The 21,045-nt window shown below is 49.6% G+C and overlaps 1 protein-coding gene across 2 annotated transcripts in view; it reads left to right on the forward strand.

The window, feature by feature from the left end:
• Positions 1-21,045, forward strand: part of MCC (MCC regulator of WNT signaling pathway) — a 407,995-nt gene that overhangs the window by 361,146 nt on the left and 25,804 nt on the right. For both annotated transcript variants that reach the window (XM_036886983.2, XM_036886984.2), the window contains 4 exons: positions 3,034-3,174; positions 5,717-5,820; positions 8,801-8,984; positions 18,447-18,681. In XM_036886983.2, coding sequence (XP_036742878.1) covers positions 3,034-3,174; positions 5,717-5,820; positions 8,801-8,984; positions 18,447-18,681 — 664 coding nt within the window. The remainder of the gene's footprint in view (positions 1-3,033; positions 3,175-5,716; positions 5,821-8,800; positions 8,985-18,446; positions 18,682-21,045) is intronic.

Here is a 21,045-nt window from a genome sequence, read left to right on the forward strand (position 1 = left end):
GTAGGAGTGCTTAAAAATCAAGTCAGATGTCTCCCTTTGTGATTCCATGAAGTCAGATGCCTTCCATGGCCCTGTGTTGAGTGGAACTCTCCTCTCTACTGATTCTGAGATTTGACAAGCCTGCTCTGTGGTTGAACTTGGGGAGTTTCCTTCCTCAGGTGTGTACACCTAGGAGAGACCAAAGGACAGGGAAGCATTTGGTACTTGTAGCTCCCAGTATCATGGTGTTTAACAGCTTACAAAGGACTCTCACAATCACTGACCCTCAGCTTGGGAGGGCAGAGTAGACCCGTTCTGCAAGCGAGAAAACAAAGGCTTCCATGTTGAGCAACTTGTCTTAGATCCAGAGCTATTAATAGCCCTGCTGGAATTCCAGACCCTGCCCTTTGACCTCACCACCATTGTCCTCTATGGGCAAAGCTACTGCTAGGATGTGGAGTTCTTAGAAATAATCTACCAGTATGTCCTCAAGTCTGTTATTTAACTACCTATGTCAAAGCTAGAGGCCTAGTACACTCCGAAAAATGGCAGCCTTTAACTTTGTGATTATGCCTGTTGGGCAAAACAGGATTATACCTACTCAGAGGTGTTTCCTTATTTAATGAATGTGTTTTAAGCACCTACTATGTGCTAGGCTATTTGGCACACAAAGGAAAGTAACACAGGCAGGGTCCCTGCTCTCATGGAGCTTATATTCTGTTAAGGGAGCTATACAAGAAGCAAACATATAAATGAAATCATAAAAAGCCCTAAGTAAATAAGGCGTTGTGGTAGAATAGCAGGGGGAGGTGTGTGTGTGTGTGTGTGTGATTTTACGTAGGTAGCCAGGGAAGGCATCTCTGAAGAGAGGACTTGAAGTTAAGGTGTTAAGGGAAAGGGGAAGCAGCCATATGATACACTAAGAGTCTTGTGGGCCGATGTATCAACCTGAAGGCTGGGAAGAGATTGGTCTGAAGCAGGAACTGTCCAGAGGCTGATGGAACTGGAATAGAATGAATGAATGGCTGAGTTGCATGAGATGAAGTAGTAGAGTTGGCAGGGCTGATGGAATATAGGCAAAGTTTAGTCTTTATTCTAAGTGCCACTGGAAGTTATTAAAGAGTTTAAAGTAGGGGAAGAACAGATCTGATTTAAATTTTGAAAATCACTTGTGTGTGAAGAGTGGAAAGGGGTGGGGCAAGAGTAGAAGCAGAGAGGTTATTACCATGGACCAGCATAGCCAAAGCGCGGTGATGGGAAGGGGCAGAGGTCAGTACGTGTTTGGGGTTAAGTCAGTGGAACTGCAGCTGGGTTTGTGCTGGATGTAAGAGAAAACGATGGTCCCCAGAATTCTCAAGTCTCTTGCCTGTACTGTTGGGTAGACTGTGGTGGCACTTATGAGATGGAGAAGATGAGGAGGATGAGCTTTGGGGAAAATCTAGGGTCCCATTTGAGAATGTTCAATTTGATGTGTCAGTGTGACACCCTAATGGAAATACCAGGAAGCAGAAGATCTGTGAGACTAATACTCGGAAGAGAGGTCCATGCTGGAGAAATTTGGGAACCATGGAAACATAAACCCTTGAAAAGTCATGCGGCCGGATAAAAATCTCCCCTAGGGAGAGAGTGTGGATAGAAGTGGGGGTGGGGGCAGGACTGAGCCCCGAGGTAGTGCCATCCCTCACCGATTTCATAAGAATAAGGAGTCAGCAAAAGGCACAGAAGAAATGGCTGAGGGAGGAACAAAGCCAGTGGAGAACTATCATGCCCCAAGTGAGAGAGAACTTTTAAGAAGGTAGGAGCAGCCAAATAGTGGGGACTTGCTGGAGAAGGCCCCCAAGATGGGATTGGTTCCATGGAGGCCTGTGAGCTGGGCAAATAGTTTTATCTAATTAGTGGGGACTGAATGTACACTGGAGCAAGTTGAAAAGTAAATGAAAGAGTGGGTCTGTTCAAGAAGTCTTAATGTCAACAGGACAGAAAAGTACGTTTCTGTAATACCTTGCATTGAACGGCCCTCCTATCTGCCAGAGCCCTACGGCAGGCTTCATTACACACTCCCCTGACGCCTCCCGTGTTGCTGACAGTCTTCATAGTCTGCTCTAAGACATGTGGTCCTAAGATTGATCCTCAAGGCAGATGGCCTCCAAGCCCCTTAACATTTCAAGAGGCCCTTGAATTTTGTGTGTGTGACACCCTCTGTCTCTAAGTCTTGGTGGTCAGGGCACTACCGATGGGCGTGACCGTGGAAAATGAGTCATTGCATCTAGAGCATCAGTGTCCTAGGACGGAACACAGGCTGAAGGCTTATGTTTTTCTGACTTTGCCGTAAACTCATTTGCTCTGAATTTATAGTTTTGATTCCTATAAAGCTGAACATTCCCCCTGCTTGTCCTACCAGTGGTTAGCGGTTGTGAGACTCTCCAACCTGGAAGGAGCTGTGGACATATTCCACAATTCCTGGTCTGCTTTCCATTCAGAGGCACTTAGGGGCAGGTTCTTGTTCACTCAGAGATCTGTCTTTGGCTTCTGCTCTGTATTGAGTGGTCAGTACAGGATCTGGGGTCAAACCGCCTGGCTCACATCCCAAACCAAGGCACTGAGCTTTCTGTGCCTCCACTACCTCCTCTGAGAAATGGGGGTGGTGATGCCTCTACCGCAGGGCTGCTGGCCCGCCCAACCACCGCTGCGGCGCTGCTCTGAGTTTGTGCCTGTGGAGGGTGCTTCAATCAGTCGTGATTCTCACGAGGGCCTGAGGTCGCTGGCTGGCTCCTTTCCTTGGTAGCCTCGCTCAGTACCTGGCACATGATGTGTCCATGCAGGTTGGGGAATAACCAGAGGGCTTATTTTTATTTCTAATTCACACAGAATTTAGTAATTCTTTTACTTTAGATTTGCTTCCTGTATTTCACATCTGTTACATTTGCAAAAAAAATCTGACAAATTCACCTTCTAACGTACATTTCTGGCCTGGATCTAGATTAGACAACTAAAATACTCGCAAAGGCGATGTATTCCAGAGTGAAATTGTGAATGACTTTTCTTCCCTTGTAGTCGTATTGAACACCTCAAATCCCAAAATGACCTCTTGACCATAACCCTGGAAGAATGCAAAAGCAACGCCGAGAGGATGAGCATGCTGGTGGGGAAATATGAGTCCAATGCCACGGCACTGAGGCTGGCCCTGCAGTACAGGTAGGGGCATGCACGGGGTAGCCACCGTGACTTAGAAATGCCGCCGTACAGACATTTGCAGAAAGAGAGAACACAGGCTTTTAGCACACATGCTGGGGCTTGAACCAGCAAATACTAATGTGATACATGATGAAAATCAATTCGCACCCTTGTAGCGAATAAGAAAGTAAGAGTAAGGAGAATGGTGTGAGTAAACAGGGATGTTTCTGCTAACGTATTCAGCTTAAATATTATTTCATTCAAGCAATACACTCAGGATAACAAGTTTTGTATTACATATTCATTTGGTCTTTCCAGTCTTTATTCACATTCCCATGTATTTTACATTGAAGCTGTAAATCTAGTGCATTCTTCTTCAGTTTGTTGTAGTTTTGTAATATTGATGAATAGTCTCCAGTTACTGTGAGTGGCTGTATCACCTGCATCAAGCTTATATATTGTTATTTTATTTACTCATTTCTCTAAAATAAATTTAGACTTCTGTAGACTTTTAACCTTGAAAATAATTTTATGGTGAATAATTTAATACAGATAATATCTTCATTCTTTTGAATATTTTCCCTGGGATTAATATCCCTGAAGCTGGAATTACAGGTCAAAAGATACTAATGTTTTCATGGTTCTTCAGGCATGCTGCCAGTTTGTTCCCATAACAACAAACCTGTTTAAATTACTATGATTCATTGATTCATTCATTAATAAGCAAGTGGTAACTGAATGTATTTCAGCCTCATCAGCTTTGGAATTTATTTTTAAATTACAGCTTCCTTAATAACTACAAAGCTATACTTTATTATTGTTTTCATAGGTTTATTTTAGCATCACCACTTAGGCATATTTGCCAAGGTCCCAGAGAGTAGGGACTGTGTCATACTCTTAGCATCCTCTAAAAAGATCAATATTGTTTTAAGAAACCTTGTTTCTGTAGAAAACAAAATCAAACCAAAGTCCATGAGACCAAAGCTAGAGAGCAGTCATACGTGTTCACAGACACCAAAGCAAACAGATGATCCATCTATGATAACTCTTAAAACAAGCTGTTCCGCCACAGTCTGCCCGTCCTCTGGGTGGATACAGCAGTGGCCCAGGGTCTCAACCCTGAAGGGTGGACTGCCCTTGCAAGGCGAAGCTGCCAGCACCCAGAGCTGGGGATTGGGCCCTTTTTCTTATCTCTTAGTAAAGGAAGATGAAGTAAAGACAATAAAAAAACAGATGGTTGGTTGACTAAGTGTTGAGTAAAACATTTCCCCTGCACAGCTCGGAGAAGATACCAGTTATTTGCTTAGGGAGAAATTTCTCTCCACAGGCATCTTGTCCTGAACTACCGAGGCACAGCACCTGCACTCCACCCCCTGTGCAGACGTGGGTCCTTGTGGGTCACAGGTGGAAATGGGGAAGGGGTTACCCTTTGATCCTGTACCTGGTGTGCCCCGTGATGATGCACACAAAGAAGAGAAACTAGTTTTCTTCCTCTTGGAAATCAGACACTCCAACCCTTATCAGAGATTTATGTTTCATGAGACCGTTTTGCAAGCTTCTGATAGAACTTTCTGTGAAGATGAACTGTTCTCTGTGCTGTCAGTAGGGTAACTGCTAGCCACATGTGGCCTTTAAATACATGAAATATGGCAATTGCAACAGAGGAACTGAATTTTTCATCTTATTTGACTTAAATTCTTTTTAATTTAAATAGCCACACTTGGTCAGTGGCTACTGTGTGGAATAGTGCAGGTGTAGATCAAAATAGTCTCCTTTCTGGGGGTTACATTAGTTACCTCTTATTGTATAGTGTCTATTCTGGCACAGTTTAGGGTCAGGAAGCTGGGAGTGATTTAGCCCGGTGGTTCTGGCTTAGCGTCTCCTTTGAGGTTCTGATCAAGCTGTCAGCTGGGGCTGCGTCATCTGATGCCTTAATTGGAGCTGGTGGACCTGCTCAGAAGGCTCAGTTACTCGCTGTTGGGTGGAGTCCTTAGGCCTTGACTCACTGTTGGCTGGAAGCTGTAGTCCCTCACCTCACGGGCCTCTCCGTCGGGCTGCTCCACAGTCTTCAAGACGTGGCAGCTGGCCTCCTCTCAAGAGGGTGATCCACGACAGAAGGTGTGGGGGGAAGCACAGGGCGGAGGTCGCAGGCCCTAACCTTGGAGGTGACACCGTATTCTCTTTGTCGCATGGACCAACCCTGGTACAGTGTAGAAGGGGACAACAAAGGTGTGACGTCAGCTTGTGGGACCAGTGGGGGCCGCCCTGGGGGCTGGCTACCATGGTGTGTTTCCTCCCCTTGTAGCTGACCCTCAGAGGGGCGGCAAACTTGCCTCTCCTGCCGTTACTGCTTCTCTTATATGTTTCTAGGTCCTAGTCTAAAGTAAAAGAAAAAGGCAACCTAGCAGAGTGAGCCCCTGTGTCCTGGGGCATTTGTCCAGGAATACCGGTGGGTGCGTCCTGGCCTCCCCCGCCAGCGAGGCTGAGGTGGGTCTGGAGGGAGCAGAGCTGCCCTGAAGGGGCGCCGTCCTCCAGAGCGAAGATGCCGTGTGCTTCCTTTCAGTGAGCAGTGCATGGAAGCCTACCAGCTCCTCCTGGCGCTGGCGGAGAGCGAGCAGAGCCTCATCCTGGGGCAGTTCCGGGCAGCCGGTGTGGGCTCCTCCCCTGGTGAGTGTGGCCTGAGTCCCCCCTCCTCCCCCTTCCTCCTCCTCCTCCTCCTTGTCCCCTGCCTCTCTTGCTGTACTTTGCTGTACTGCCCCCATCTTGGCTGTTGGCATTGGAACACCTCCCAACAACACGAAATTCGCTTGTCAAGTGTGTTTTTTCTTTTTTCCCCATGACTGAGTGAGTAAATTGTTTATGTTGAATGCAGCAAGAACTGGAGTGGAAACAGAATTACAGACAAGTTAAAACAAACAAGCCCTCTTAGGAAACATATTCTCCAGGGCAACAGTCGGACCAGATGGAGCGGGAGGCCCGCTTTCGTGATGAAAGGGACTGACTTCCACAGCCTCTCTCTGAGATGCTGCTTGTTGAGGGTCCCTTAGCTGCCCACGCAGCCTCTGCCTCATCCAGTGGTGTTTTATGGGCTGGGCTTCTCCTCCAGGTTCATTCCTTTGGGTAGTTGTGAAGCATGAGTTCCCCCTACCTGGTCTCCAGGTGTCGTACAAATATGGAGGAAACAGCCCCACATCCTGCTGTCATGGCCTCGCAGAGCTAACCCCGTGAGCCCCGCCTTGTGGAGGAGCAGAGGGGCCAGCTGCCCCCGCCACCCCCCCAGGGGTCACGCGTCCTGTTGGCCTGATGAGTACCTCCCGGCCTGCACTGCCCCCCACTACTACCCTTTACTTTTGAGCAACTAGAAGGGTGATCAATAGAAAAGACACCAGTGTGGCATCCGAGTCAGCACCATCCGTCGGCACTCCGCTGGTGCTGTGGCTCTGGGCCTGGCAGTGAGGCGAGGAGCGCTGCAGGTGAGAGGACCGAGATCCCGAGGAGGGGTGCCTCTAGGCGCCGACGGCGGACACCACCTCAGCCTGCACTTACAACAGCAGCCTCTTCAGTGGAGCAGCAGCAGTAAACAGAAAACCCATCCAGAGCAAAAATGGGTGGGCCGGCCGGGCTTTCCTTCGAGGGCTGTGAGCCTCCATGAGTACTGGTCCTTCAAGGGTACACCTCGGGGTCACCCTCAGGGACCCTCCTGAGCACCTCCCCACCCCGCCCATCCTTCTTGCCAGCTGCTCCCCGCTTGCCTGGAGTCTAGCTTCTGCCCCAAGCGCTCACACATTTCTCCTCCTTCAGCTTGGACATGTACAGGAATCTGAAGGAAAGGAGGTGTCCTGGGTGTTATTTTCCTGCTTAATATCTAAATTAGCCAGCAAAGGAACAGGCCTCCGTTTGCACGGGCAGCCACCCTCCACTCCCCTCTCTAGATTTTTTTGGGGGAGGGGGGTTTAAATAGTATTAATATCCCAGCCCCAAAGTAGAAATTGTGCCAGCATTTCCATTAGAAACCTCATTTTTCAGGGTCTTTTAACTGAACCATAAAACTTTATACCTCATATTAAACAGATCCTAAAATGATCTTGGCCTGCTGTCAAGTTTTTTTCTTAATATATGTATTAAAGGAAATGATCAATTAAAGGAAAAGAATCACTCATCTTATTTCCAGTTTGTATCAGAGGAATTTCCTCAAAAGGTACCCTTTATTAGGCTTGGATCTGCTCAGCACAATTATTTGGAAGGAGCTAAAAGGGCTTAAATAAACCTGCCTCTAAAATATTTAACATCAGTAAGGAAATGCTTTGTATTAATGTAATCCTGGGTAGCTCATGGATATGCTTATAAAATGAGCCACTTGGTAATATCATGCCTGCTTCAGAACAGAATTCCTAAGAACAGTCAGTGAGATGTATATAAAATACCTTGTTTGTGGGAGGAAGAAAGGCATGGAGGTTGTCAGAGGAATGGATGCGGCCGTCCAGGCACGCTCAGCCTGCAGGCCGTGTGTCCCCATCTCCTCTCCGCTCTCTGGGAGGCTGAGGGTTGGCTTCACTGGCACGGGTTCCTTACTCAATCCCACCCCTCCATTCTGCCAACAATGGCGGCTGACCCGTCATTCGGCCCTAATGTGCCGTCAGGTTGCGCAGCAAAGCAAGTACTCATTTGTGACACTTACCCACAGTACCAATTATTATGGGTTTTTTGTTATTTCTGGTTGACTGCACAGGCATTCATTACATTCATTGTAGACGATTCAAACCAGTGGTTTCCAAACAGTGCCCTGGGAAGCTGGTGGGGGGGATTTGGGTTTCAGCAGTGGGCATGGAAGCTGCATGTATGCCCCTCACCCCCGCCCACTTCAACCAGTCCCAAATCGACCATTTTTGTACCTTAGACTTTGGCATAAGATACCATTTGAACGTATTTGGGAGACTGTGGATCTGGACTGCGGAAGGAGCAAACTGGTGACTCGTTTGACCAGCAGTCTTTGAAACACAGCAAGGGTGTGAACAGCTTGGGCAGGGAACGCACTGCCTGGCTCCGTGCTGGTGGCCCTCCCTTCTGAGGTCTCGCTCCATCCCAGTCGCCACACTGCTGGAGGCATTTGAGCTTACCACTGGCCAGCCGAGGTGAGGAAAGTCAGGCATAGCTTTGCTCCAGAGAGCCAGTCTGAAGTTCTCATTTCAGCCATTAGGTATGTCTCTGTTGCCTACACAAAGTTCTAAGTAAAGCTGTAAGCATGTGGAGATACGGCACAGGTTGGTCTCAGTCCTTGTTCACAATGAAGTGCCAACACAGGGAGGAATGGCCACACAGACTTGTGGCCAGTGGGAGGTGAGGCCAGGAGCCTGGATAACTAGAAAATCATAGCACTGTAGACCTGGAAGCAGACCTCAGAGATCATACTGGCCAGCCCTTCATTCATTGATGAGGACAGTGGAGCCCAGAGCAGTAAGCACAGCTTCTTGCCAGGAACAGAGCCAGGCCCAGCACGCAGATGTCTCCATGGCCCCCCACCACTAGTTCCTGTTCACCAGGCCGCCTCTGCCTGAGTAACTGAGAACTGATTTTCCAGCTCACTCCCAGGCTTGTCTCATTGAGACCTGTGTTGATTAACCAATCCATTGGCTTCTCTTTGATACAGGAGACCAGTCGGGGGATGAAAGCATCACTCAGATGCTCAAGCGAGCTCATGACTGCCGGAAGACAGCTGAGAACGCCGCCAAGGCCCTGCTCATGAAGCTGGATGGCAGCTGTGGGGGAGCGTTTGCCGTGGCCGGCTGCAGCGTGCAGCCCTGGGAGAGCCTGTCCTCCAACAGCCATACTAGGTAGTGCCTGGCCTTCCTGCCGCGATGGGACATGTGTCCACATGGGGTCCGCTCCCTAGGCTTGCCGTGCAGTGACCCAGCTCCCAGAGACTGAGGCTTGGGGAAGGGCAGAGTTCTCCCCTAGCTTACCACCACTCTAGCCCAGGAGCCGGGGAGTCCGGATGGGAGACCCAGACGGGGCCTTCTGGTGTGGCCGGTTTGAAGCTGCGGCCCAAACGGGCGATTTGTTCAAGAAAGCAGTATAGAGGGCACCAAACCTGCCTTTCTGTCTGGTGCTCTTTCTCCCATTTTTTGTTCTGTTCTCCTTTTCTTTATGGTTCCTAGTTTCCAAGAAGCATCTGGGATAGCTAAGGCCCATTTGCTGCAAACGGTCCCTAAGCACCCAAGCCCCAGCCCACTGCAGCGCAGCCCAGGCTCCATTCTCCCCCTTCCTCTTGTGCTTCTGTCCTTTGTGAGCTCTTCTCAGGCAATAGCTTCTCCTCTTCTCCCATCTCTTTTGCCTCAGAGAGTGATACCATATTCATAGCCGGTGCATAACAGACACTCAGTCATGAACCTGAGTTCAAGTTCAGTGTCTGTGAATCTAGAAAACTGAAGTGGATACTTGAACAGAATGGGAAGGAAAGCTGGGAAGACCCTGAAAAGCATGATTTGCTGAGGTCACTGGACTCTCTTGGAAGTGGGTGGAAGGGCAGAATAAAGCCTTTGCTAGTGATCTTGTTTCTTGCCACTGAAGCCCTAAAAACATGAATGCCTTCCCTTTGTGTACCAGTTCTCAGCCTACAAAGTACTTTGTTAGAGAATTGCATGTGATGGCCAAATAATAAAAGACAGGAAGGGTAACTTACTCCATTTTCACAGGGGAGAAAACCTTGGCTCAGAGATGTATGAGTGACCCACCTTAATAAGCTCACATGGCTGACAGATTAAGAGGGAAATTAGGACTTGAACCCAGGACTTTGACATCAAGTATATTGTTCTTCACACTGAGCCAGGTTGGATTAAAAAGCAGTGTCTACTTGCAGCTCCAGTACCAAAACCACATAAGGGTAGATTGACTCTCAAGAGCCAAAGAAGAAATATCGGTGCTTCCTTGGTGCCCAAAAGCAATTCACGTTCCCGCCTCTCTTCCAGCCGCAGGACCCAGCTGCCTGCTGGCAAACACGCATCCGCCTGTGCCGGACCTGGGCCCTCGGAAGAGGGGGTGTCCCCAGGAACGTGCTTGACCAGGTGCCCGCAAATGCAAGGTGCTTACTTCCTCTTGGCTCCGGCAACAGTTGTCTTATTCAGGGAAGTACAAATGATGATTTATTTTTCCTTAAAACCAGATCCTTCTGTTTAAACACAGAAAGCAGATGTTCTTCTCCGTGACTTTTCCAGATGTGTAGAATCTATCATTTCCGTGTTCATTTAGAATAGAAATGTAGTCCTCCTGTTGTCAGTGGTACTGTTCTGTTGAATCAGGGGAAGAACTGGGTGTGACAGGAACTGTGTGCTGTCTCAGCAGCCCTATTAGGGGTGTGTTTCCAATCTTTTGCTCACACCTCCCCACCACAAAAATGATTTTGTTTTGATCTAAATCAGAGGCAAATTTGGAGTTAGCCAGGATGGGAACTCTCACCGTCTATGTAGTGGGAGGTTCTGTTTTGGAACACTTGTTAGACATACTTCAACATATAGTAAATGAGTCTTGATTTTGAGACAGTCTTCTTAGAGAAAGTTAATTTTTGGTAATATTAACATGTTAATGAGATCAATTCAGGACATAGTCTCAAGGTAACCTCACTAAAGAATGGTCCTTGAACTAATTTTAATCTCAAACTGGTCTTCCATCAAAGTACAGAGAACTTTAAGATTTCACTCAATTCTCCCAAAAAATTCACTTTTATGTTCTCACTCAAATCAGAGCAGCTCAGAGTGGGTACAGAAGACTGACACACAGAGCATTTATGAGATACCCCACGTTCTTAGGACCTGGCCCAGCTAGGCCGCTTCATGCTAAAACGTGAGCTCAGTAAAGAGCCCCAACCCACCAACCCCTTTCATAATTATAATTACAATAATTGATTTTGCTTGTAAAACTTGCCATTCCAGCTCAGACATTCCCCCATATCAAGTTTATGGAAGAAAGAAAGAAATGGAGCTTTCTGAGTTAGAGCTCTTTGTGGCTGCATAAAATGCCCTCTCCTCCCACTGCAGCCAGCTTGGTGTAGAGAATTCTAATCAGTCTACAGTCCTCAAGGTCTCAGGGTAGGGGTGCTGAGTATCAGGCCTCCACATGCCTCCCCAGCAGCTCCTGGCAATGGGGTCCTGCTGTGGGAAAGGAGCAGTGGAAGGGTAGCTGCCAGCAAGGAGCATAAAAATGGTAGCTAGCCCATCAGCTGACAGTTGGCAGGGGCCTGGGGTTGGGGGGGGCTGCTATTTTATGTGTGAAAAGTACAGCAACAGCCTCATCAGAAAGTGTGACTGTCTCAGTGGGCAGAGTAAACAGAGGGGCAAAGGATGACATCGTTGGGAAGGGGAATCAGAATCTTACTCAAGCCCACTCTCGGGCACGCATCACATTTCATTTTGTTCAGTGGTAGCAGTCATCAGTCAAAATCTACAAAGGACATGTGGCCAAGACAGAATAAGCTTCAGCAAGTCTGCCCTTGCGGAGACTGTAGTTGAGTCCCCAGGGTGCAATCCCCAAATGGAAGCAGGGCATCCAAGCCCGCGGTGCCCCCTCCTTGCTGCAGGCAGGCTCCCCAGAAGACAGAAAACCGCGTGCCACCAGCTTCAGTACTCAGTGCTGACTTGTTCCACTGATGTTATGTAAGAAAATCCTGGTTAGGGACGTCTTGCCCACCTAATACCAGTTTTTAACCTAACGAACATCCTGTTATGTGGACTCTGTTGAAACTTGCTTTTTCCTGTCAGTTGCTCGGTTTTCCATTGGATGGCAGGCGTCACGTATTTACACAGCTGCTGCTTGTTTTATATTCATACCCAGTTTTTCATGATTAGACCCCTGCTGCAGCCACGCCCTTGTCCTTATACCTGGCCCTCTTGTTTAGTTTCTGTAGGACCAACTCTAAGTGGAATTTGCTGACTCAAAAATGGTAAATGTCTCAAACATCAAATAGCCCTTCGTACATGATTATTTTCCTGCAGCCAGCGTATGAGAGGGCTCTTCCTCCCCACCCTGGCTAAAACTGGGCAGTACATTTTTTTCAATTTGGCCAATCCATAGGCAAAAAAGAAAAAATACCCTTAGTATTTGACTTTGTGCCTCTTAATTATTAGTGATATTGAAAATCATTTATAATTTTAATTTTTGTAATGCCAAAGGAATTGTTAGCAGCAGTTCAGCTGTCAGACCCAGATGGGTCTATCTTGGTGTGTCATCAGTGACTAGGTCAGGAATAGATTTTTTGTTTTAGAGAGAGCTCATTTCCAACACCATTATAACAGCTTCTTTGAAAAATGGCAGAAATAGAATCTGTCCCCTAAACATCTGTGTTTCTCCTTTTGATTTCCACAGTCAGCTAAGTTCATAGACACTTTCTGGAACCAGGTTGGTTACCTGGCAGCAGGTTTCCCCATGCCTGCATTTGGCAGATAATTTTCCCTCACTTAGCCTCCACTCTCTTCTAGAGAATTCTGATGCAGCCCTTAAAGAGCACACAGGCCTAAGAGGTTTGGATTATCTTTAGTGGTTTTAGTCCTTTGTTACAAAGGATTGTCCAAAAAAGTGGGGGAAGGTGCTGGGGGAACCCCCACAGCATAACAGTGAAAGATACAGGCAGTAGATGCAGCCAGCCTTCTGCTTGGAGGTCTGGCCACCTAGGTGTGGCTGACCTGGCTAGGTGTCACCTGGGCCAAACCCCTCTTCCATGTAAACTTAAAATGCTTGGCAAAACCCAAGGCCGGACCAGTGGCATTTTTCTTTCTGAAAATGAGCTGCTCCTTGGTGGAAATGAGATATCAACTGGGGCCAGGTAAGATGATATAAACTTAAGGAAAAACCAACTTTGGTTTTCAAAGCAAAAGAAATGAAATGCCATTCTAGCTTTCTGCTTCAAGAGAGGAGGCTGAAGAAAAATAGGTTTTTCCTCTCAAAGAGCAGGGTGGGGAGTTGTCGGGAGGACGAGGAGGGTCCGTGGTGGAGAGGGACGGCGAGAGGCTGTGTGAAGCAGACGCTGCTTCGGGATTCCCACGTCCTTGCCCTGTCTTGGCCAGAGCAGGCCCCGGTGAGGGCCCAGGCCCCGCCCGTGTGCATGTCCCCAGCTGGGGGCCATCTGCGTGCAGTGCGCCAAGGGCTCCACTAGCCACTGATGGATGCAGCGGAGCCAGCAAGAGGGGAGCATCACGGAGAGGGAAAAACCAGAGCAAAATGCAAAAATGTGCAGCTCCCCTGTTCTGGGGTGGGCTGGGGTTTTCATCATTCGCAGCCCTCCCCATAGTCCCTCCTGGAGAACATGTATGGCCTCCCGCCCTGGAGAGAAGGAGTCTTTTGGCCTACATGGAAAGTGATTTATTCCCCCTTGACAGCTGAGACCATCCAGCATTCCAGGCCGGGGGAGTTAATGGACGGCTTAACCCTTGCCCAGCAGCCCTTGGGAGACCAGCAGAGAAAAGGCCGGTGGCTTCCCCTGCTGTTACTATTGTCATAATCATAGTCCACAGTGGGACATTTAGGGCACAAAGCAGAGTTGTAATTAACCTCGCCTGATCTGGTCCCTGCTGGTGTCCTGGAAGGGGGAGAGAGGGAAGCCAGAGGGGTTGTGGGGCTGTGGTGCTTATCTTAAAATTGAACTTTCCCCCCTAAAATGTTTTGAAACTAGAGCTCTTGACAGGGGTAGGATCTGTGGAGGAGGAGATCCTTTGTTCTTTTTCTTCTCTTCTGTGTACTATGCCAGTAGCAGAGGTGGCGAGACAGAAGCCTTCTCTGTCTGGCGAAGGATCAGGCCCCAGGCCCCAGACTGGGCCAAGACATCCTGTCAGCCTCTGCCCCCCACGCTGTGGCTTCCAAATGGTTCTGGGTGGCTTCTCAAGTCCGGTCAAGCACTTGCTGTTTTGATTCTCCCTCGTGACCTGCCAGGTGGCTGACTCCAAGCGGGAGCCCCTGAGTCTGCTGCGAGGGGTGGGGGGTCCTCCTCCTCCTCCTGCAGGGCACACGGCAGCACTAGCAGGTCCTGCCTGCTTCAGGACTCTCTGTCTCCTTCCACAGCCAGCTGACATGGGAGCGATTAGTGTCTGTTTCACTGTAGCCCAGAAAGGCTGGGTCATTTACTCTGGGACATAAGCTCAGTAAGTGGCAGAAGAACATTTTCTCAGGTCTGTCTGATATCAGAGACCTGCTTGTAATCACTGGTACTCGCCAGATCGAGAGCATAGTGGCCTCTCTCTAGGGAATATGGAGGACCCCGTTGCCTACAGGCTATCCCCAAAAAGCCCATGTACTCTGTGGGGTAGACAAGCTGTGCCTCAGAATCACCAAGAGGTGTGTGAATCACAGATCTCTGGGGCCTGGGAATGTGCATTCCCACCAAGTTCCCAGGTGGCCAGCCCAGCAGCTACTCTTTGACGATTCCTGGAGGACACCAGTCCTGCTAAATGGAAGATCTGCCCAAATATCATTTCAGTGCCTGCAGGGTAACTAGAGGACTCTAGCTGCTGGTGCTCTTTTAACTTGGAAATTTCCTTTTTAAGTGAAAGGGGCAAAGGTTGCCTCACATTTAAGTGTTATATTTCTTAAAAAGTATTCTGAATAGGATAAAAAGGGCACCTGGCTGGTAGGTACGTGGGCGTTAATATCTGTGTTTTTTCTGGCTGCCCAAATTTTTCAAAATAATTTTTAATGAAAGGAAGGACTCGGGGTGTAGAGTAAATCTGGAATCCTGAGTCCCAGCTTTATGGGAAAGGATTTCATACCTGGAGCCTCCTCCCAACTCACCAGAAGAGAAGTGTTGACATTTCCCAGCGCCATGCTGTCTAAACACACCATGCCTGTGAGCACATCTCCACCCTCAGCCCTGTGGAATGTGCCTCCACTTCAGTTTGCTTCAATTTTGCCGCTCATTTGTCTGTGGAACATTAGATGTCTGTCTCTCCGTGTCAGTGTTGACGACCTGTGAAGGTGAGCTCAGGGCCCCCCTTGCACGGTTTTGTCTGAGGCCTGCCGGCTGTTCCACCCACCAGCGGGACCTGCTCTTGTCTGAGGAGGCCCCCAGTCTCCTCCCCGGGATGAGTCCCCGTGGTCAGCAGCTCCCACCCTCAGACACCCCGCCAGGCTGCCTGGTGCCGTCTGCTAGCGTACTGTGCACTCTTTCACGCTCTTGAACTGCTTTATTTCTATATGGAATTGTGCCTGAAGGGTTCTAGCCAGAAGGAGTTGCTTCTCCCTTCTCATCCTTTTAAAAACATACCTTGAGAAAACAGTAATGGTGATCAGTAATAATTTATTTTTTCTGCTTTCCCAGCTTCTACCATCTCTCCCCAAGATTGTTGCAGTAGCCCCCAGGGGCTCTGCCTGCCTCTGCCCTTGCCTCCTTGCATCTCTCCTCAGCACAGTGGCCAGAGGGGAGCCAGTCAAAATGTAGGGCACATCATGTCGCTCCCCTGTTACGAACCTTCCAATGGCTTCCATTTTAATTGTAGAGAAAAAGGTACAACCCTTATAAAACCCCGTGTGACCTGGCACCTTGTGCCCTCCCAGCCAACCCCTCCTCTGACCAATTCTCCTCTCTCTCTGCTAGCTGGCTCCGCATCAGCCACAGTTTCATCCTCGCTGGCCAGCCCACTGCCTTGGGCCCTTTGCACTTGCTGTGTCCCCTGCCTGGGTCACTCTCCCTCCAAATACCACATAGCCCCCTTTCCCACCTCCTTTAGGTCTGCTCGAATGTAACTGTCATACAAGCCTTCTCTACAGCTCTGTTTCAAAGAATAATCCCGCCCCCTCTCAATGCTCCCAATAACTGCTTCATCTTTCCCCGTGGTCCTTCTCATCTCTGGTATACTGTATATTTCACTTGTCTCATGTATCAGAATATGAGTTCCCTGAGGGCAGAGATTTTTCTAGGGCCTAGAAGAGTGCCCTGTAGGAGGCACTCCAATACTTTGTAAATGAATGGCAACTGCATTTATTAAGTGCCTACCTTGGGCTGGGCACTGTTCTAAACCCTTTGCATCTTCCCTCATTTAATCCTTACCACCACCTTATGAAGCATGTACTGCTCTTACCTTCATTTTACAGAAGAGGAAATAGAGGTACAGTTATTCTACTGATAAATCCACAAAGTGTGTAAGAGACTCAAGTCTCAGGTAAAGGTAGCACCTCAGTACTGAGGCTGTTCAGAGAGAACGAGTATGGATGGGTGGGCATGTGGGGAGAGTGATTGGTTGATCAATCAGTTAACTTTAGGGATTGGTTCATGTGATTATGAGGGCTGGCAAATCCTAAAACTTCAGGGTAGGTGGGCAGTCTGCAGATCCAAGGAAGATTTGATGCTATGTCGAACCCAAAGGCTGTCTGGTGGCAGCATCTCTTCTTTCTTGGGGAATTTTAGTCTTTTCTCTTGAGGCCTTCAACTGCTTGGATGAGGCCCACCCATATCATGGAGGGTCATCTGTTTTACTCAAAGTCTGCTGATTTAAATGTTAATGACATCTTGAAAAAAACAAAAACAAAAACCTTGACAGCAAAATCTAGTTGGGTGTTTGGACAAGCAGCTGGGTCCCATAGCCTCGCCCAGCTGACACATGTAATTAACCATCACGACCTCTGAAGAGGTGGCATGTGTCAGTCGGGCTGATCTTGCTCCCTTCATCTCCAAGGTATGTCCTGCCTTTCCTGGTGGGGTAAACAGCAGTGGAGAGCAGCCCTGAAGAGTCTGTGGTGCTCAGTTCCTTCCAGTGCTAGCAGGAGTCCTCTGGCTTGAAGACCCCACCCCCACCTCCGAGCCCTAGAGTGTTTCCTCCTCATGTACTGGGCAGCCAAGTGGAAAGCCCCAGCCCACCATCACTGCTCACCCTCTCCCCCCAGACCTTGTCTTCTTGATAATGTGTCCCATGCAAGAGCAGCATGGCCCCTGGTCACACCTAGGCCATGGGGAGGAGATTCCACCTGCTGAGGGGGCCCACTGCCCTGTCCCAGTGTGAGGTGAGGTGGGCGGGCCTGAGCTCAGGGCTGCCAACGCCTGTGGGCACTGCTCCCTGTGACAGAAGACTCGGGGAGACGGGCTGCCAGGTGAGGAACCTGTGGCTCCAATCCAGTTGCACCGGTTTCCATCCTCACCACTGGGCAAGCCACTTGATGTCTTTGGGCCTCAGCTCCCAAATCTGTAATGACACAGATGATAGTGCCAACCCTGGCCTGTTTTCATGAGCATTAAATGGCTCTGCTTGCCTTTTTGCATCTTTTCAAAGCCAGTTCCATGAAGGCTTTGTCAAATGTAGGCCGATTCTCTGTAGGTCCAGAGAAACTGCTATAGGTCCGCACCAGCCTCAAATGCTAGAGGAAGGACCAGGTGGAGTGGGCCTCGTCCTGAGCCAGCAGGGGCAGTTTGTGCACTGTTTGAACAGTTCAGAACCCTCCTGAGAGCCATGGCCTTAGCCCTTCTGGGATGTCAGTGGTCTGGGTCCCACAGAAACCATGGGCCACCACTTCCCCAGGGTCCAGCCCTAGGTGCTCCGCCCCCTCTGCGGCCCCTGCCTGGTCACCGCTCAGCATGGGCAGCCAGGGCCCCTTGGCCCAGCTGGAGTCCCTGTGGTGGGCATAGTCAGCCTCGATGTGGGGGGTACGGCTGTGCAGGCCTGAGGCAGCCTGCTCCCCGAGCTGTCACGGCACCATTACACGCACCTATGGTTTTCACGGTACAGAGCACCTCCTTCACTACCTCGCCTTCCTGTTCCCACCCTGCAGGGACTGCTGTCAGCAGTCTGGGATGTGTGTGTGCACCAGTTAGTATGTGTATATACACATGCACATGTGCACAAGTGTTCATCATGCCATAGGTATTTTGTTCTTCAACTTACTTTGTTCCACTAATACATCCCTTTTTTTAAGTTCTGTCCACATGTACACAGATTTTTCTTATATATCCTATTTCCTCACTCAAAAGATCTCTACCATTATTGTAATTCTATTGTGATATCCACATATTATCCCTCTTTTTGATATATACTATAATCTGCTAACCCCTGTATTCCATGGAGCATCTTTGTGTGTATCTTCTTGCTTCTGTGGAATTATTTCTTTAGATTTATTTCTAGGGTCCACACGTTTTGGGGTGTATACCTTTCTGTTACTCTTCATGCTTATTTCTTTCCTGAAAGGTGCTATCAGTTTACAATGCCATGAAGATTTTTTTTTTTGATTACCATCTAAATACCACTGGAGAGATGGGGGGTGGAAAAGGGTGAAGAGAAAGACCTGCTCACAGTGACCTGGAAGTGTGATGGGTTTTCTTTGCCTCACAGCACAACCAGCTCTACAGCCAGTAGCTGCGATACCGAGTTTACTAAAGAAGATGAACAAAGGCTGAAGGATTACATCCAGCAGCTCAGGAACGACAGGGCTGCGGTCAAGCTGACCATGCTGGAGCTGGAGAGCATCCACATCGACCCGCTCAGCTATGACGTCAAGCCCCGCGGAGACAGCCAGCGGCTGGACCTTGAAAATGCTGTGCTGATGCAGGAGCTCATGGCCATGAAGGTATCCGTGTGGTGGGCCTGTGTGAGCCGTTCCCATTCCCTTAGCCTCATCTGTGGTTTCAGGATGTCTGGGGTCACCTGGGCTGGAGGTGTTCCTGGAGTGGTGACTGAACCCTGAGGAATGCCTTGGGGCGTCTGAGCCCAGCTTAGGAAACCTCGTTCTCCGAGAGGGGCCAGATCACACCCCGTAGGCTGATGCAGCCTCAGTACATGTGAAAGCACCCCAAGCTCCAGAAGCCTACAGGTGCCTCTCGGGTTGGTGCTAATGTCAGCGTGGGGTTGGGGAGAGCAGGGAGAGGCCAGGTGCCGAGCTGGAGCAAGCGCCCTGGTTTCCCGACACTTCTCCTGTGGGGCCGTGCGGAGCCCACTTGGATTTCGTGCCCTCCAGTGTGCTGTCGGGTGAGCGTCTCCTGGTGAGATCTCGAGCTGGTCGCGGGCTGGCTGCGTTGCCTGCCTGCACCTCTAGAGCAGGGGAAGCTTCTCGGAAAGCTGGTGCCCATCGCCGGCAAGTGGTGAAACTACCCTCTCTCTGGCGGGATACGCTGTGCGTGTTTCTGCCCAACAGCGCCAAGCACTAGGCCCTAATCTATCACTTCCTTTCTCAGAAGAATGCTGTGGTGTGATAGAGACTGTATCTGGTATTTGTTCCCCCTCCCTGGCCACAGCTTCAAAAAGCCTTGGAATTTCCTGGTGGCAGGAGTGTCTTTGGTGTGCGAGATCTCTTCAGGGTGGGGCTGTTCCCCGAAAGGACTGAACTGTGACCCGAGGTCCTTCCCCCGCAGACCGCGGCCTCCGGGAGGGGGGAGTGCTGCAGGCGGGGCTCCAGCGTGTGGCCGGTGAGGTGGTCGTGCCTGTGTCTCACTCCCCAGTGAGAACGCCAGACACTGAAGGTCAGGGAAGCCTCTGGCTCATGAACACATCGATGTGTCGGTAGAGTGATATCGATATCCTCTGACTCCACGGGGAGAGGGCAAGGATCAGCATTCAGGACTCTTCCCCACACACCCTATTTATAATAAAATGGTATGCCTGAGTCCTGCAAGTTGTCCTAGTAAAGTACTGATCCTGGGGCTGTGGAAACCTTGAATTTGTAGGCAGTTGGTGAGAAGTACAGCTGGCCTGGGGACTCCCCCACCCCCAACACTGTGGCTGGTATTTGGAATAAGGGCCGTCTGTGGAGTCTGTGAGAACTGTAGAATATTTGTGTCAAGAGTCGTGTTTTATGTGTACACTCAGTTGCAGTGGGAAGAGAATAACCACTCACCGAGCGTGGTCCAGCACTGCTGTAACCTGCCCTTCGCACACCAAAAGCAGAGGGGGAACTTTCAGGGGCTGTTCCCACAGGTTGGGGTCTACACAGGACTCTGCTGCCAGGCCTGTGGATGTGGAAGTCGGGTGGGGAGCCTTGTTCCCAAGCCTGCCTTCCAAACACCAGCCTCCTGTGTGCAAAGGCCCTGTTTGCACAGCCACGGATTCGGTAGTGTCACTAACTCCCAGGAGTTGAGACGGTCAGGGAGGCAGTCTGGGGGCGGAAGCCAGGTTACCATCAGGTATGTTAGGCCAGGGGGGTCACGGTGGTTCTGAGTTAATAGCTCATGACTGATGTCTCCTGTTGGGACTAGCACTGTCCTCAAAAGAAAGAGCAGGCCCCTCTCTGGTTACCCTGCCTGGAGAGGCGAGAGGAGCTGTCGGCAGCGGTCAGCCCAGCACACAGGGGCGACGTGCTCGGTATGTTCCCGCCCTCGGCAGCTCTGGAGCTGGAGTTCAGGTGTAGCCTGGGGAGTCGTCTGGAAATGTTGGCTGACTCTCCTCTTATTGGCCCTGAGTCAGGCATTGCGTCCACAGTCAAAGTGCCTTCTTCCCCAGTCAGGAGCCCTCTTTGTGGAGGCACCCGCACCCTATGGCACAAGCTATGAAGCCGCCCTTCTGTTAGTTATTCCAAACTCCACATTGCCTTGGGCCAAAGACTAAAGATTTCCTTTTTATATTCAGGCCAATATGTTGTGTGATAAATTCAGTGTTATTCTGGCCAGGAAAGACATTTTTGGTAGAGTAGAATCTCTAATATCCCCTTTGCGATTTGAAAATAAATGTGTACACATCACAGAAATATTCTAAAAGAGTAGAAATGATCAAAAGCTGGGAGAGAAATAACCCACAGGATCATGATCCAGGGGCAGCCGTTGCTGGCATTCTGGCTTGATTCCCTTCCTGCGGGTTCCTGAAGGATAAACATGAGAGCCACCTCCCCTCCCTGTGTGTCCCTAGCGGTGTGTTCACGGGTGTGCGCCCACCCCTACCACATCCCCTAGCAGCAGGTAACGTTGGATTTCACTATTTTGTTCTAGGATACAACTGCTGAGAA

This window comes from Manis pentadactyla, chromosome 2 (assembly GCF_030020395.1).
Source record: "Manis pentadactyla isolate mManPen7 chromosome 2, mManPen7.hap1, whole genome shotgun sequence".
In the NCBI taxonomy this organism is placed as follows: Eukaryota; Metazoa; Chordata; class Mammalia; order Pholidota; family Manidae; genus Manis; species Manis pentadactyla.